Here is a 15,918-nt window from a genome sequence, read left to right on the forward strand (position 1 = left end):
TTTTTGCTAAAGCAGCTGGTGCATTGCATTCCTCTGCTGCACAATTTTAATATTTGCCTGTCCACTATTAGACACAACATTGGGTAGAGCCCAGGAATCCCAATAAAACAGCCCCCTCTTAAATCTGTTGCGAAAATAGAAGCGCTTAGAGACATTATGTTTCCCGAGTCTACTGGTTTATTGAGCAAGCATCTGCAGCCTCTTTCATCAGATGCACAAAGAGTGGGATTTACATAGAAGTCCTCTCTGGATGGAAGACAGAGTGGGGGGGCCTGCAAATGGTAGTCTACTCTGCAAAGACCAAATTCACATTGTTTCGGCCACTTTTGCCTCTGGAACTGCTCACCAGTGGCTCATGGCCCCCTGATATCTGCAAAGAAGGGAGGGCGGCCCTTGAACTGGGAAAAAAGTTTCCCCACTCTGACGGATGGGGAGAAATTGTATTCCATCTACTCTCTTAATCTGCACTTTCTGAAACATTACATGATTCAAAACACAGCCATCCTTCAAAATCCACACATCTCCAAAGCCACAGTGCAGTTCTTTGGCCAAGTAACGTTTACAGAAATGCACATGCTACGGTAATTTTAGGTGAACAATCAACATATCAACACACCCACACACACCCTGGAACGAATGATATTTTAGGGAAGTGCTTTGCGAAAATGTGCCGTATTAGGCAAAATCTCATAGACATATGTATATTTTTGGGAATGCACTACGATGTTGATGGATTTTCATGTAGCCTTTGAAAAGAAAAAACCAAACTGATGTGAACTGAAGCGAAGGTTGTGGAAAGATGAGAAGATGACATTGACAAGCTGCCCCACTTCTGGTAATACACACTGGAGTTCTCAGCTCACACTCCCAGCAGGGCACCTGTGTTTTCAAGAGCAGCGGTCGGGGGGGGGGGGAGATTTGTGGGAAAGGGTCTTATTTTATGGTATGACCTTTGCAACTGTTAAAGGCATTACAGATGTTGAGGGCAGGGAGTGGCAACGCCAAGTGACGTGAGATGGCAGAAAAGAAACCAACTTCATGCACAGAGAGAGCGAAAGGTAACATGAAATACCAGAAACAGCTCATGACACTTGCGTGTGAAATATCAGTGCAAGGGATAATCAAAACAGAAACTGCATTTGCTGGAAGCTGAAACTCTTAATGCAGGCCCATTTCTCTAATGCCCCATAAAGAAAGGAGAGTGAAACATACACATAGCCCACTATTTTCTGAATCACTACCTTAAAACCTGCCAATGGGGAAATTTAGTGCATTTCAGGTCCCATCTGCAATATGAATTTAAAGCAGTATTGTACCACTTTAAATAGTCATGGCTTCCCCTCAAGAATTCTGGGAGCTGTAGTTTGTTAAGGGTATTCAGGCCCCTATCCCCCCCCCCATAGCTACAATTCCCAGTGATCCATGGGAAGAGGGTCTGATTGTTAACCTACTCTGAGAATTGTAGCTCCATGAGTGGAATGGGGGGGGGTCTTCCTAACAACTCTCAGCACCTTTTACCAACTACGACTCCCATAATTCTTTGGGCGATAACGTGATTGTTTAAAGTGGTATAATACTGCTTTAAAAGTATAGTGCAGATGGGGCCACAGTCTTCATTTTAAAAAAAATATTATATCCCATAATTGTAAGAATAGACTGTAAAAAACATTTGGGGATACAAGATTGCAAGCAAATTCTATGAATTAGATGAAGAAAAATGGAATTGTCTGGGGGTACTTCCTACCTCCCTCTGCATGTGTTTGTTTTAAATTATGCTTCTATTTCTCCCTTCTCATCCCCATGCAAGAAGGAGACAAACACAGTTCTCTACCCTCCCCTTTTATCTTTCTCTGTGGGGTAGTTTAGGCTGAGAGTGTGCCACTGGCCCACGGTCACTCTGAGCTTCATAGCAATTTAAACATAGCTCCACCCTAGGAATGCAGGAGAAATCAAATGTTTGCATTTGAACAAGAAAACAACCTGATTTTCACCTTCAAAACATCATGCCAAAGGGAATCCTTCAGTCAAGAGTTTTCTGAAATTTCAACCAATGCCTACCAAATTGCTTATAACAGAGGAAAGTAAGAATGCATCCAGTGGGGGGGGGGGGGCGGGAAACATGATGCAAGGCATCATAGAGGACAATTGCTCGCAAAGGTGGAAATATATTGGGACGAATTCTGACTAATTTAACAAGCTCTTTTTTATGTCAAATCATTGCAGAAATGTGGAGAGCTAAATTAAGTTTGAAAAAAATCAGAAACAGAGAAACCCGAAATAGACGGATATATCCCTCCCTAGTCCGTACATTTCAGCCACCCCACTGGGTCTTGGTCCCCAATTCTTCAGTATATATTTGTCCTCTTAGGGCAAATTAACCTCATTTCAAATGCCATCTGCAAGCAATCTGTTCAGAGACCTATGTGAAGGGCAGCCTGTTCTCCCCCCACTAGAGGTCAGCAAGAGAGGGAAGCAGTTTGGTCCTATCCCATTTTGGCTCTCACCCGGGCCATGACTCACAAAGGCTATAAATTGAGGCAATAGATGTACCTTTCCCTGTTTATCTGTTTGTTTTGTAACACACACACAAAAAAAACTTTAATAAACATGAATACTATGAAACTAATGAAGTTTAATCTTTGGGGCCCCTAATCCCAGAGGGGCCCCAGAAGCGACTTTTGTTCACATTGCTTTAAACAATTGCTTTAAGAAGTGCATTCTGTATGCATATAACATTTTCCTAATTTCCCCTTATTTTCATCCCTGCAATAACTCACAAACAATAAGGCATAGCAATTTTTTTATTCACACCAGTGATTTTGATAGGTGAGATAATCCAGTACAAGAATTTTAATCAAAATCCGAGATGTAATAATAACAATAATAATAATAATAAATTTTATTTATATCCCGCCCTCCCCTGCCGAAGCCGGGCTCAGGGCGGCTAACAACAATCAAATCCAACATTCTAAAAACATTTCATTCTAAAAATTAATTAAAATCAAATTGATGGCAACCGTTAAGCAAAATTCTGTGCAGATTGCCAGAGGAGGGAGTCAGGCTGTGCCCTGGCCAAAGGCCTGGTGGAACAGCTCTGTCTTGCAGGCCCTGCGGAAAGATGTCAGGTCCCGCAGGGCCCTAGTCTCTTGTGACAGAGCGTTCCACCAGATTGGAGCCGCAGCCGAGAAAGCCCTGGCGCTAGTTGAGGCAAGACTGATGGGAAAGGCCAGAAATCAGTTGTAGTAGCAAATTTTGTTTATATTAAAATGTGCTGATCTGTCATGGAACAACCCCATTGAAGAAGATAACAGCAAGGATGCTTCTTGCCCAGAGATAGAAAGAAGAAGAAGTACCGCCCAGAGAAGAGTGCCAAACCAAGCTGATGAAATATGCAGAAATGGCAAGACTGATGGGAAAGGCCAGAAATCAGGAAGACCAAGTATTTTTAAAAGACTGGAATAACTTCCACACCTATCTGAGAGATCACTGTAAACAGCTGAAATCATTGGCAGGAATACAATAACACTTGTAATGTAACATGGATTTTGGATACTATGATTATCTTAAAGATGGATTACAGTAGGAGATGCAGGAATAGAATTGGAACCCATGAAGGGAAGGATGGAGGTCTCAAGGTTTGAAAGAACCCCTTTTCTAATGTGTGAAAATGTTATGTTTATGGTGTAAAACTTTTATGTAAAACTAATAAAAAAATAGAAGAAAACAGTGGTTACCTAGACCTCGTTGCTGGTTGCGCAACAAGGGCCCCCAGAAATATAGGTCCCCCACTGCTGGCTTCAACCCTGCCCCTTTGCTGGCATGTAGTCCACAACAACAAAAATGGGGGTCTGCACTGTTCATTGACATAATGCTGTAGAAAAATATGGCTGGGGTATGACAGCTTGTGGCATTAGAAGCTGTGCAAGGGAGAAACAACAATGGCAGGCCTGATTCGAGCCAAAAAGAGGTGATGCGCTGTAGGAGTCAGCCCATGCGGTCGCTTCCAGATGATGTTGTACTCCAGATCATGAACGCAGTTGCGCCATCAAGGACGGCAAAGCACAGGCTTCTTTTCCCTGGAATCCCGGACAAGCGCCGTTGCCGCGAACATGGCAATGCCGCAAGTATTGGTGCCACGGTGCAGCCGGAAGTAGCCCTAGGTGGGAAGAGAATGGGGTCAAAAGTGTCACAGCTCTGGCTGAGCTCCAGGCCAAAGGCCTGCGCTCGGCGCCTGGCAGGCGTGTCAGTCCAAGCATGCCAGCTGGGGGGCCGCAAGGTCCTTAATCTAGCCCAATATAGTCTCCTCCAGAGGTCAGCAAAGTGATGCTCAAGGGAGCTCTTCCTGCTCAGTTCCTCTTCTCAATGGCTCGGCCTCTCCTACCTTTAACACACACCCTTCAAACCAGCCCACATTTCATTTGATGCCAGAGCCAGACACCTTCCCTTCCGTTCTGAACAGAGGAAAGACACAAAGAGCTTCTCTCTGCAAGCAAATGTAGCCATGGCTGATGTAGATGGTTTTTCTCCCCCCTTGAAACCCACACAATTTTGTGGTCCTGTCACTGTTCCTGCTCTTTCGGAAGCAACAGCCATTTTCTATTATGACTCACGCGCCACAGTGGCCATTTGGTGTTATGCCAAACCCCCACCCTCCACGGCAGCCATTTTGTGTTATACTCCATACCCCACAGCAGCCATTTTGTAATCAACACCCAGAGCACTTACTCAAAATTCCCCATACACCCACCAAAAGTTTAGTGACCTCCGTCTACCCTGACTGGCTTGCTGGAGAAATTGTCTTTCCAATGATCTGTTCTCTGACCTCCTTGTTTTTAACTAGAGATGCCGGGAATTGAAGCTGAGACCTTTTGCACACCATGTGTGTGCTCAACCTCTCCCCTGAAAAATAAGTTTGGGAGAGGCGCCAGCTCTGTGGTAGAACACCTGCTTTCAAGCAGAAGGTCCCAGTTTCTATCTCTACTTCATGGGATCAGGAAGCAGGAGAGGAGGGGTCTGTTGTCCATCAGATTAGATAATCATGAGCTAGACAGACAACTAGCCTGAGTTGCTATAAGGCAAGTAACTACCTGTGTGCCTGGGAGAGACTGTGTGTCATGGACTGGTTGGATGCAGAGGAATGGTGGCAGGAATCAGCTGGGGAACCCCCAAGGGAAGAAGGCTCAGAGCCCGGGGAGTGGTGGTGGGATGGTGATGAGTGGTCAGAGGGAGAAGAAGGGGAAGAGGATGGGTCGGAAGCTGGAGGCAACAGGCGTTAGTGAGCAGGGAGAGTCTGTGGCAGAGAGAAGACTAGAATCAGAGGCAGAAGCTGAAGCAGGAGAGGAGGGAAGCCAAAAGGCAGAAAGGAGTCAGCCAGGATGTCTCTCCCTCTTGCTGTAACAAGCTCCGCTATCCCCATCTCCCAGAACCAGAAGAGGCATGAAAAGGGGGGGGGGGTTGGTTGCATGCAGGCACAGTCTCTGATTGCTGGGGGAAAGCCCTGGTGAGGAGGCTTTCTTTCAGTCTCAGCAACTGATTTTCATGGAGGAGATTCACCAGGTAGGAGCTGCTCTGCTCCTTAGACCTGACACTCAACCAAATATGTGGAGGTTGTGCTTTTGCTAATAAAGAGTTAACTCCACCTTTGAACTGTGTGATTACAGACCAGCACTCTCCTGTGACGAAGCACAGGGACGTCCCAAGTTTATTCCCCAGCACCTCCAGTTAAAAGCTGATATGAAAGACCCCACTCTGCCTGAGATCCTGAGAGAGGCACAATCAAATACTAGGCTAGGCAGCTTCCTAAAGCCCACTCTCATCCACTGCCCCCTGTCCCAGTCCCAAGCCTTATAGCCAGTTCTGGTCCATTGGTAGTCAAAAGACAACCCTTGTAAGTCCTGAGATGGAAGCACCCCCTCCCCCCCAGCTTAACAAGGATGTTGATGGGTTTCACCCACCCCATCTGATTCTCTCACGCCTGGCACACAGCACCCTGCCCAGTTCCTATGCTTCCTGCCCCACTCCACCCAAACTCCCCAATGGCCAAAGAAGTGGAGATCAGCTCACCTTTTCTCCCCAGCGCTCTCCCCACGAATTCTGGATGATCCAATATGGTCCAACCCAGGATCCACGTCGAGATTTGACTGCACAGAAGGGGAGAATGGAAGCTAAGTATTGCTTTATACTTCTGGGGGAGGAACATGGCGGACTGAGCGTCTTCTGTTGGCACCTTGCCAACAGAGATAATTAAGTGGTGACTGCTGATAGCCAATACATAAATCTTGGCTACTGAATTCACTCTGGAGATAGGAGTGAGCAGGGGATCAACTGCTGATGCTTGGAAAAAAGTTGTTTACTATGCCGTGAGACTGAGAAGCTGTCAGCTCCTGGGATGGAGAGTCCTCAACGTATCATAAGAGTCTGTTCCACTGTCGAACAGCTCTTACCATCAAAGTTCTTCCTGATGTTAAGTCATAGAATCATAGTAGGAATAGCCTTTCTTGTAACTTGAATCCTACCCTCCAGAGCAGGAGAAAACAAGCTTGCTGCTTGCTCCATTTCCCATGTGACAATCCTTCAGTTATTTGACGGTGGCTATCATATCTCCTCTCAAACTCTTCTTTTCCAGGCTAAATATACCCAACTCCCTCAACCTTTCCTCATGAGGCTTGGTTTCCAGACCACTGATCAATTTGGTCACCCACCCAAGTTTAACTTTTCATACGGTTTTCACTGTACATTTTATGTACCGTTGTTTGTAGACAGCTCTGATTTTATAAATGAATATGAATAGCAACAAATAAACAAATGTGAGAATTACAAACAATACAATGCACCTGAAGCATTCAAAATTCCCCAAAGTACCATATCAGTATTGATAGTTTATGAGGGGGTGGTTTAGAAATACTTCCTTAAAATAAAATATAAACCCAATTATTTTCATAGTATTACAGGAGAGGGATAAAAAAATCCACTCTGGTCTTCTCACTAAGGCAGTCAAATTGCACCCTGACCACACAGCCTTTTCCAGCTGCAGATGAAGACAGCTTTCCTACAGCATCTAGTATGCTGCATTACAGTTCCTGTGACAGGCAGGGGGGGAAAAAATCACAAAATGGTCTACCACAGGCATCCCCAACCTTCGGCCCTCCAGATGTTTTGGACTACAATTCCCATCATCCCTGACCACTGGTCCTGTTAGCTAGGGATCATGGGAGTTGTAGGCCAAAACATCTGGAGGGCCGCAGGTTGGGGATGCCTGGTCTACCAAGACCACCAGCCATTTTTAAGCGGTCTGTGAGGGACAAAGTCTGGGAACAGCTGTCCTATTCAGTCCATCTGGCAGTAAAAACAGCAGCAGCTACTCAGCCAAAAGACTTCAAAAAACTGGAAATAATTGACACATTTCCTGAAGATTCTGACTAAACATTAGGAAGAACTGTTTGACAGTGGAACAGACTACCTTGGAAGGTGGTTGACTGTCCTTCCTTGGAGGTTTTTAAGCAGAGGTTGGATGGCCGTTTGTCATGGATGATCTAGTTGAGATTCCTGCATTGCAGGGGGTTGGGCTAGATGATCCTCTGGGTCCCTTCCAATTTTAGGATCCTCCATGAAAAAAAAATCCCTGCACATAGAAAGCTAACATGTCAGGATATCTTCAGGGTCCGTCCCCCCTGGCCAAAATGGGAGTGGAGCATTCCGTCATGGCAGCCATCACCTGCAATCTAAAATGGTACAGTCCGGAGACAATGAGTGCAAGAGGAGAGGAGGATTTTACAGAACAGCAGCTATAGACCTGGAGGCTAATAATTGCCCTGCACAGACAAGAGAGTGAAGCCCTTTGGTCACCTTCATCGTAGCCCACAATGAGCGCAGCATGATCTAGTCGCATCGGGTTGCAGGACTGGGAAGGGGATTGGATGATGCCCTTCTGGTAATTCTAGCAGAGAGGGAGAAAGGGGGAAAGAGCAGGTCTAAATCAGCAGAAAGCAAGGCGGCCATTCGTGTGAATGCGATGCCGTTCCATCAACCTCAGTTTGCCCGCAGCCTGCCTCCAACCCAGGTGTTTTTAGGGTAGTGCGACTGGTTCAGCCGCACAGGGCACCACCGACATTTGAGAGCCCAAAGCCCGCCACTGCCCCACCCTCCTGCTTTCTTACTTGGAACTAGCCTGCCTGTCCGCTTCCTCCTTAGTCAGCTGGGAGGAGGATGTAGCATAGAGGAACCAGAATGAGTTGGCTCTGCCTGTCAGGGGCTCTGGCGCCACCTAGTGTTCGCCTCCCTGCCTCCTGTCCTACCAGCAGCAAGGGGGACCAGACGCCGCTGGAGAGGGCATGAGCAAACAAGTTGGGTAAGTTGGTGGGTGAGATGGGATTTCTCTTCCACTCTGTTGGGCACCTACCTGAAGGCGAGCCTGGTTAAGGAGGGCAGTTACAGGCCCCTGGGAAGAAACGATTCTAGCGATATCTGAGAAATGCAGCGGGGAGGGGAAGCCAAGAGTTAGCACTGGGGTGAGGAGAAGATAGGCGAACCCTAGCTTTTATAGCAAACTAGACTATTATTATTATTATTATTATTATTATTATTATTATTATTAAAATTTGTATACCACCCTGTACCCACAGGTCTCGGGCCAGTTACAACATAAAATCACAATATAAATATAATCGTAATAAAAATAAAAATAAAACCAAAAACAACCCAATAACCCCTTTCTCCAAATATATATTCTAGTGTCCAAGTTCAGTCTTAGAACATGAGGAATTATGAGGAAGGCCTCTGAGAATGTCCAGAGTGACTTTTCTAATGAAAAGTCACCACCCACAACTAGCCTCCATGGGCTTAGGGCCTTGTCAGAGGTTAGGTGAATCGCTGCAGCCTGACCAATGTTCAAACTGCTTTCGAGTAACACAACATTTTACAGGTCTACCCATTCAGGTTTTACAGGTCTACCCATTCTAGAGCAAAACCAGGGAGAAGGGAATGAGAAAATCTATCACCTGCCCAGTTAGCACCGACCCAATAAAACTTTCCACTCTGTTGTTTTGAGAACCGACAGTTTTACTGGGTCAGTAAACCTGGAGCTATAACTTCACCCCTCGATCGATTGGATTGTGATTTTTTGGCCCGCCTGACAAAGTTTTCTGCGCTGCTCAGAAGCTTGCTTCTGGAACGCGGAATGCTATTTGGCTCCTCAGTGTGGCAACTAAAGACAAAGCCTCTGGCCAAAGAGCAGGCGATGGCCAGGCAAAGTGAGCCCAAATCTCTGAAAAGAAAAGAGTTTCAACCTCTTCCATATGATCCTCTTGTTCTCTGGATCACCCTTCTGGAAATCACTTCCTCTAGTCTACTGCATCATGTGTGAGTAATATGCAATTTTGCCCATTTTTGCCCCTGGTACTGCCCACCACCAGCATGTGGCCCTCAGCGGAAAAAGGTTTGCCTTTGCTTTAACCTAAATGATGCTTCTTCCTGGTCCCAGAACACAACCCTTTCCTCCTGCTACATGTTCATTCATTACACTGAGTCAAGAGCCGAGGCCCAGTTATGGATAATACCAGCAGAGGAGAGCACCCTCTAAACATGTGCAGAGTGCATTCTCCTTCCCTTACTGCGTATTTGCTAGAGGCAAATTTCCGACACCTCTGGAATCAGAAAGGTTCAGTTCTAACAACTCCATTAACAAATTATGCCTTCTTATCCTTTTCTTACTGTGCAAAGTTGCAATTAACACCCACTTCCCCCACAGACCTCCTACTCTGCCATGGGCTAGTAAATCCTTACAATTCTCATCCCTGGGGAGTAATTCATAGCCGTCAATTTGGGTAACTGTTCGTTTCTGGTGCTTCTGGCATGTCTGATTTCTGCCGGTGTAGGGGTACAGAAGGCTGTTTGACAGTCCACCTGGGAAGGAAGGAAGACAGACACAGCAGGTGAATAGCAGTGGGCTGGGGGAAGGCAGCACATACACCCCTTCTCCCCTTCCCCACTTAAGCAGGAAAACACACACACACACAGGTCCCAGCCAACCTCTCCAGTTTATACAATGCCAGGCTGATTAGCTTCCCGGCTTTTTGTTTGCCTAGTTTCTTGGGGCAGGAGGGAGTAAAGACAAGATCCAAGGAGTGGGGTGAGATATGCAAAAGTGCCAGGAGTGCAGAGATAGGGAAGGGCCCTAGCTCAGTAGCAGAGCGCCCACTCGCAGAAGGTCCCAAGTTCAGTTCCCATATCCCCCACGTAGTTGGGGCAGATCTGAAACCCAGCAGAGACAACCCTGAGCTACATGGACCCCAAGTGTGACTCAGTGAAAGGCAGCTTCCTACATTCCTAGAATCAAAGAGTCACAGAGTGGGAAGGGACCCTGAGGGTTATCTAGTCCCACCCCCTGCAATGCGGGAATCTCAACCAAAGCATCCATGACAGATGACCGTCCAACCTTTGCTTGAAGACCTCCAAGGAAGGAAGAGTCCATCACCTTCTAAGGTACTCTGTTCCACTGCCAAACAGTTCTTCCTAATGTTAAGTCAGAATCTCTTTTCTTGTGTTTTGAATCAGTTGGTTGGGATTCAACTCTCTGGAGAAGCAGACGAAGAGCTCACTCCATCTTCCATCTGACAGCCCTTTAGATACTTGATCCTATCTCCTCTCAGTCTCCTCTTTTCCAGGCTAAACATACCCAGCTCCTTCAACCGTTCCTCATAAGGCTTGCTTTCAAGACTCCTGATCTTCTTGGTTGCCTTCCTTTGCACACGTTCCAGCTTGTCAACATCCTTCTTAAATTGTGGTGCCCAGAACTGGACACAGTATTCCAGGTGTGGTCTGACCAAGGCAGAATAGAGCGGGACTATGACTTCCCTGGATCGGGACCCTATACTTCTGTTGATGCCGCCTAGGGTAGCATTAGCTTTTTTTTACTGCTGCATCACACTGTTGACTCATGCTTAAAGGCCCTGTAATAATTCTGAATTAAACTGGGATTGTATTTACCTGGCTAACAGCATTGCAGGGTTTGTTGTGAGGGTAAAATATGTTGGCAGGGAACATAATAGGCCAGATCCATGGGGGAAAGGCAGGCTATAAGGGTTGTTCCTACAGAAAATAAATAAGAAGAGTGGGAAAGGTTTGCGTACTGCTGTTGAAGACAGTCCGGAGTCCATCCCACACATAGCCTCCCAGGCAACCGATCTTGTTGTATGTGCAATCTAGTACCTCTGAAATGGAAGAACAAAGAGTCAACCCACCCTAAGGAGAATCCCAAATTGGACTGGTGGTTTGGGTTCAACATACACACAACCGTCCCTTTGATGGTCCCTGCCAGTGCTTAGACCCAAAGCTTGCTTTGTAAAATTTCCTGAATGGCTGAACAGTAAATGGACCCTACATGGAAATGTTTCAGTGGAAGGACAAAAGGAGAACAGTAATGTTTGCACTCTCCCCCCCCCCTTCTTTTTCAACCACAAATTACAGCATAAGTGCTATTTGCTAGGCTGATGGCTGGGTTCAGGACGGGTAGCTTCCATTAACTCGCGTAAGAACGACAACAGTCAATGAATGACAAGAAAGGGTCTCCTGATAGCTAGAAATCTGTCTCCAGCCTTTGGAATGTAATCTCCATGCCTTGGTGAAAAGAAGAACCTTCCAGCTAGCAAGGATGGGGCAGACTACACAGCTTGGAGCCAGTTTGGCAGATTCAACTGAAGAGATTCCCACTTGGATTGGCTGGGACCTTCCTTTGCAGCGTAACTTGAACTCAAGTCAAGATACCTGTGATATCTAGACATCCAGTGATTAGGGATGGGCGAGACTTTTGATTCAATTCGCATTTAAAGGTGAACCTAACTAATTCCCCCTTTCCAAAACAACAAACAAACTGGAAAAACAGCTTTCCTTTGAAATTCACATTTTGCAAATTTTGCAATGCAGTTCTCTGGCCAGGTAAAGTGTACTGTACTGTTTTTAACACTTGATTGGGAGCCGCCCAGAGTGCCTGGGGAAACCTAGCCAGATGGGCGGGGTATAAATAATAAATTATTATTATTATTATTATTATTATTATTATTATTATTATTACTATTACTATTATTACTATTATTATTATTATTATTATTACAAATTGGCATAAACTGAGTGGGGTAAGCTGTGAATGGAAGTGCATATGTTAGTGGAAATCAAATGCATTCTGTTAGGGGAAGCTGTTTTGCAAAAAATGTGCCTATTAGGGGAAATGGCTTTCAAAAATGTTACATTAGGGGAAATCCATACTAGAGTGCTTGTGATTTAAAAAAACAAACTGCAAACTGATGTGGAGCACCGAACATGAGAATGGAAAAATGAGAAACTGAGAGAAACTGAAATTGTCACATTTGCCCATCCCTGCCAGTGATTGACAGATAGGTGGCCCTGCCCACCTGTCATAGTGCCCTGCTTGGGGTGGGGCGGCTCAAGAGCCAGCCCACTGAGATGTTTGGGGTGTGTGGCTATGGGAAGGCGATTACCATGATGAGCTCCTGTGCCTAAAATATACTCCCATGCCTTGCCTGTCTCTGGCCACCCACCCACCCCTTGCCCTGCTCTCCCAATGCCCGACATACCCTGGACCGAAAGGTTCCTTGGCACATGTCTGTGGATGTTCCATAATGCCTCAATGTTGGACACAGCAGCAAAAGCCCAGCAAGACCTGCACTTTTTGCCCTGGGAGGGGAAGGGAAGAGAGATTGTAGGGAGCAAGAATAGTTAACCTGGGACATATCCCATCCTCTTCTCCCCCACCCCTGTTCCATCCCCAAAATTCTGTTCTCAAAAACCCTAACATAGACTTGGGAGATAAGCCATAAACTGACACCCTTCCCACCCCCCACTCCCCCAGCCTTGTTCTGATGCCTTTAAACAGCCGGTTGCCCACACAGAAAATTTACTAGAAAACTAAAGCATTTCCTAGAATGAAAATAAAACAATGAGGGTGGTAGAATCAGCTAGATATCAGGCTGAATGCTGGGGGCCCCTCAAGACACCCTCTTTATGCAACAGTCATTCTTCCTGATTTGCTTGCACAAAGCTGGTGTAAGAAGTTAGACTAGGTCCGTTCTTTACGGAGCATTTGTTCTGCTTTGTTAGCAGTGAACGTTCACCCAGATTTGCTTGCGCAATCATCACACGTCTTCCTGCCCATAACTCGTTCACCCCACACTTCTCAGTGCATTTCCCCATCAATCCCCTCCTGGACTGCTTTAGCGCACTGTAGAACCGGTGGTGTCAAGGATAGGGAGGAAATTCAGTTTGGATTCTAGTGCAAACGTCTCTGATTTGCACCTTCCAAAACAGTATGCAAACCACAACGCAGACATCCTCTGAAATCGACACTTTTTTCCTCCCACTTTTCTACTGCGGCTCTCCAGACAAACCAAGTATCTATCATCGTAGGAGAAGTGGGTGTTAGAATGCATATATTATTGAAAACATTTTTAAAAATGCATTGTATTAGGGGAAATTGCCTGCAAAAAAAAAAAAAAATGTACCAGTATATACCAGGTGGCAAAACTGAATGCCAAAATGTGCCTGTCAGGGGAAATATGCACTAGGATGCTAATGAATTTTTACTTTGGGGAATGCAAACAGAGATGTACGGAGAACTGAACTGAGGAGTTGAAAAATGATAAACTGAAACAGAAATTGACAGCCCTGCACAACCCTCGCCTGCGTAATTCAAGGGAGACTTGGTTCTCTGTGCCCTCAGTGTGGATGACTCTAGAATGGCTTTCGATTCTGCCTTGAAGCTCCCATTGGCGGCATCGATTCCCTGTTATAAGCTTATTAAACAAATTGAGGCTTTCAGAAAGGGCTTTGAAGTCTCCTGTCCATTCTCTAAAGGGAACCCTACAACAGCCCCCCTTGAACTTCCCATTGCTCAGGCAAAGCAGGACAGAGAAGAGACTGGGGAATCACTTGTGTGGGGTAAAAGGTAAAGGGACCCCTGACCGTTACGTCCAGTCGCGGATGACTCTGGGGTTGCGGTGCCCATCTCACTTTACTGGCCAAGAACGCCGGCATACAGCTTCCAGGTCATGTGGCTAGCATGACTAGCCGCTTCTGGCGAACCAGAGCAGCGCACGGAAACGCCATTTACCTTCCCATCGGAGCGTTACCTATTTATCTACTTGCACATTGATGTGCTTTCGAACTGTTGGGTTGGCAGGAGCAGGGACCCAGCAACGGGAGCTCACCCTGTTGCAGGGATTTGAATCACCAACCTGATCGGCAAGCCCTAGGCTCTGTGGTTTAGACCACAATGCCACCTGTGTGTGGGGTACACTGGCCTTAATACCTCCTCCACCCCATCTCTGTGGGGCAGGACGAGTATGCCGAAGCATTGCATAATCCCTTTCTGTCTACTTACTTGGTATTTTACGGCTGGGATGACGCCAGCTTTCCTCCAGTCGCAGGATTTGGTTAATTTCCCCAGGCGGGAGTTATCCGAGTCCCTCAAGCTGGGGGGCAGGCCGAGCTGGGAGGGTTGAGGGATGCCAAACATCATCGCAAACTCACTTTCTGTGTGGTGGGAAAAGGAAAAGAAAGGGAGGCGTTGTGCTCCATCAGTCACCTCCACAAGCAGATATGTGCATGTCTTGTAATGTGTGTGACGCCAGGACAGGGAACCTCAGGCCTCAGGCCCATATGTGGCCCTCCAGGCAGTGCTGGATTTACATATAAGCTAAACAAGCTATAGCTTAGGGCCTCACTCTCTTAGGGCCCCCCAAAAAATTTAAAGGAAAAAAACCTGGATGTACATTTCCAAAATACAAGATAAAAAACAAATAAAATAAAACCTACATACAGCAACAGTGTTTTGTGTTGTGTAGGCTCCTATGATGTAAGTAATGGGCCACGCTTGCTAACCTGCTCCCTAAAATAGCACCTGTTTGCTCATTTCTGTAGATAGGGTGCCTACATTCTGTATGGACTGGTTGCATGGTAATATGTGCAAATAGCTTTATAGATACCTATCAGGTCCTTAAATTACCATATAGCATATAAAAAGGTAAAGGTACCCCTGCCCGTAGGGGCCAGTTGTGTCCGACTCAAGGGTTGCGTGCTCATCTCGCTCTAGAGGCCGTGAGCCGGCGCCGTCCGAAGACACTTCCGGGTCACGTGGCCAGCGTGACGAAGCTGCAGCTGGCGAGACAGCACCAGCGCAGCACACGGAAACGCCGTTTACCTTCCCGCTATAAAGCGGTACCTATTTATCTACTTGCACTTAAGAGTGCTTTCGAACTGCTAGGTGGGCAGGAGCTGGGACCGAACAACGGGAGCTCACCCCGCTGCAGGGATTCGAACCGCCGACCATACAATCGGCAAGTCCTAGGCACTGAGGTTTTACCCACAGCGCCACCCGTGTCCCTATATAGCATATATTCAACACAAAAACCAGTGATAATTTGTTGTTGACAAAGGACAGCTGGACCTATAAAAAGCCCATTCCCTTCAGTAGCTTAGGGTCTCATCAAACCTAAATCCGGCCCTGCCTCCAGGCTTCTCTATTTGCCCCTTGGGCTGCTCCCCAAACAATACCCCTCACTGGCCCTGCTTCACACCCTCCTTGAGAGCTTTTGACCAGCTGGGATATGCCACTACGTCTTGTGGGAGTGAGCTCCAAAGTTTTAACTAGGTTCTGTGTGAGGTAGGACTTCCTTTTTTGTCTGCTCTGAATCTTCAGCTTCATTGGGTGGTCTGGAGTTTGAGCGTTCTGAATTATTTTGTATGATTTTTCCTGGCCTGCTGCTGCTTCCTGAGCCCCAGTTGATACCTGAATCCTGCCCTGGAAGCCGTCAAGGTCTTGTTGAGTTTGAAACATTCAGAGGTAAAGCTACAGACTCTCTCCCCTTCACCACCCAATGGTTTTGTTTCGTTTCGTCTAAAATTACCGGC

At 46.5% G+C, this 15,918-nt stretch overlaps 1 protein-coding gene across 9 annotated transcripts in view; it reads right to left on the reverse strand.

Annotated features, from left to right (window-relative positions):
- Positions 1-2,998: 2,998 nt before the first annotated feature.
- CTSW (cathepsin W) overlaps positions 2,999-15,918 on the reverse strand; it is a 29,678-nt gene continuing 16,758 nt past the window's right edge. For 4 of the 9 annotated variants that reach the window (XM_079957637.1, XM_079957636.1, XM_079957635.1 and 1 more), the window contains exons 4-11: positions 14,390-14,541; positions 12,588-12,687; positions 11,127-11,207; positions 9,781-9,900; positions 8,399-8,463; positions 7,846-7,936; positions 6,064-6,140; positions 3,000-4,156 (exon numbers count right to left, since the gene is read on the reverse strand). In XM_079957637.1, coding sequence (XP_079813763.1) covers positions 4,046-4,156; positions 6,064-6,140; positions 7,846-7,936; positions 8,399-8,463; positions 9,781-9,900; positions 11,127-11,207; positions 12,588-12,687; positions 14,390-14,541 — 797 coding nt within the window. In that variant the 3' untranslated portion in view covers positions 3,000-4,045. Of the gene's footprint in view, positions 4,157-6,063; positions 6,141-7,845; positions 7,937-8,398; positions 8,464-9,780; positions 9,901-11,126; positions 11,208-12,587; positions 12,688-14,389; positions 14,542-15,918 lie in introns of all 9 variants that reach the window. The other 5 variants (XM_079957634.1, XM_079957632.1, XM_079957640.1 and 2 more) reach the window with 5 other exon arrangements.

Source organism: Podarcis cretensis (assembly GCF_951804945.1).
Source record: "Podarcis cretensis genome assembly, chromosome: 16".
Lineage (NCBI taxonomy): Eukaryota > Metazoa > Chordata > Lepidosauria > Squamata > Lacertidae > Podarcis > Podarcis cretensis.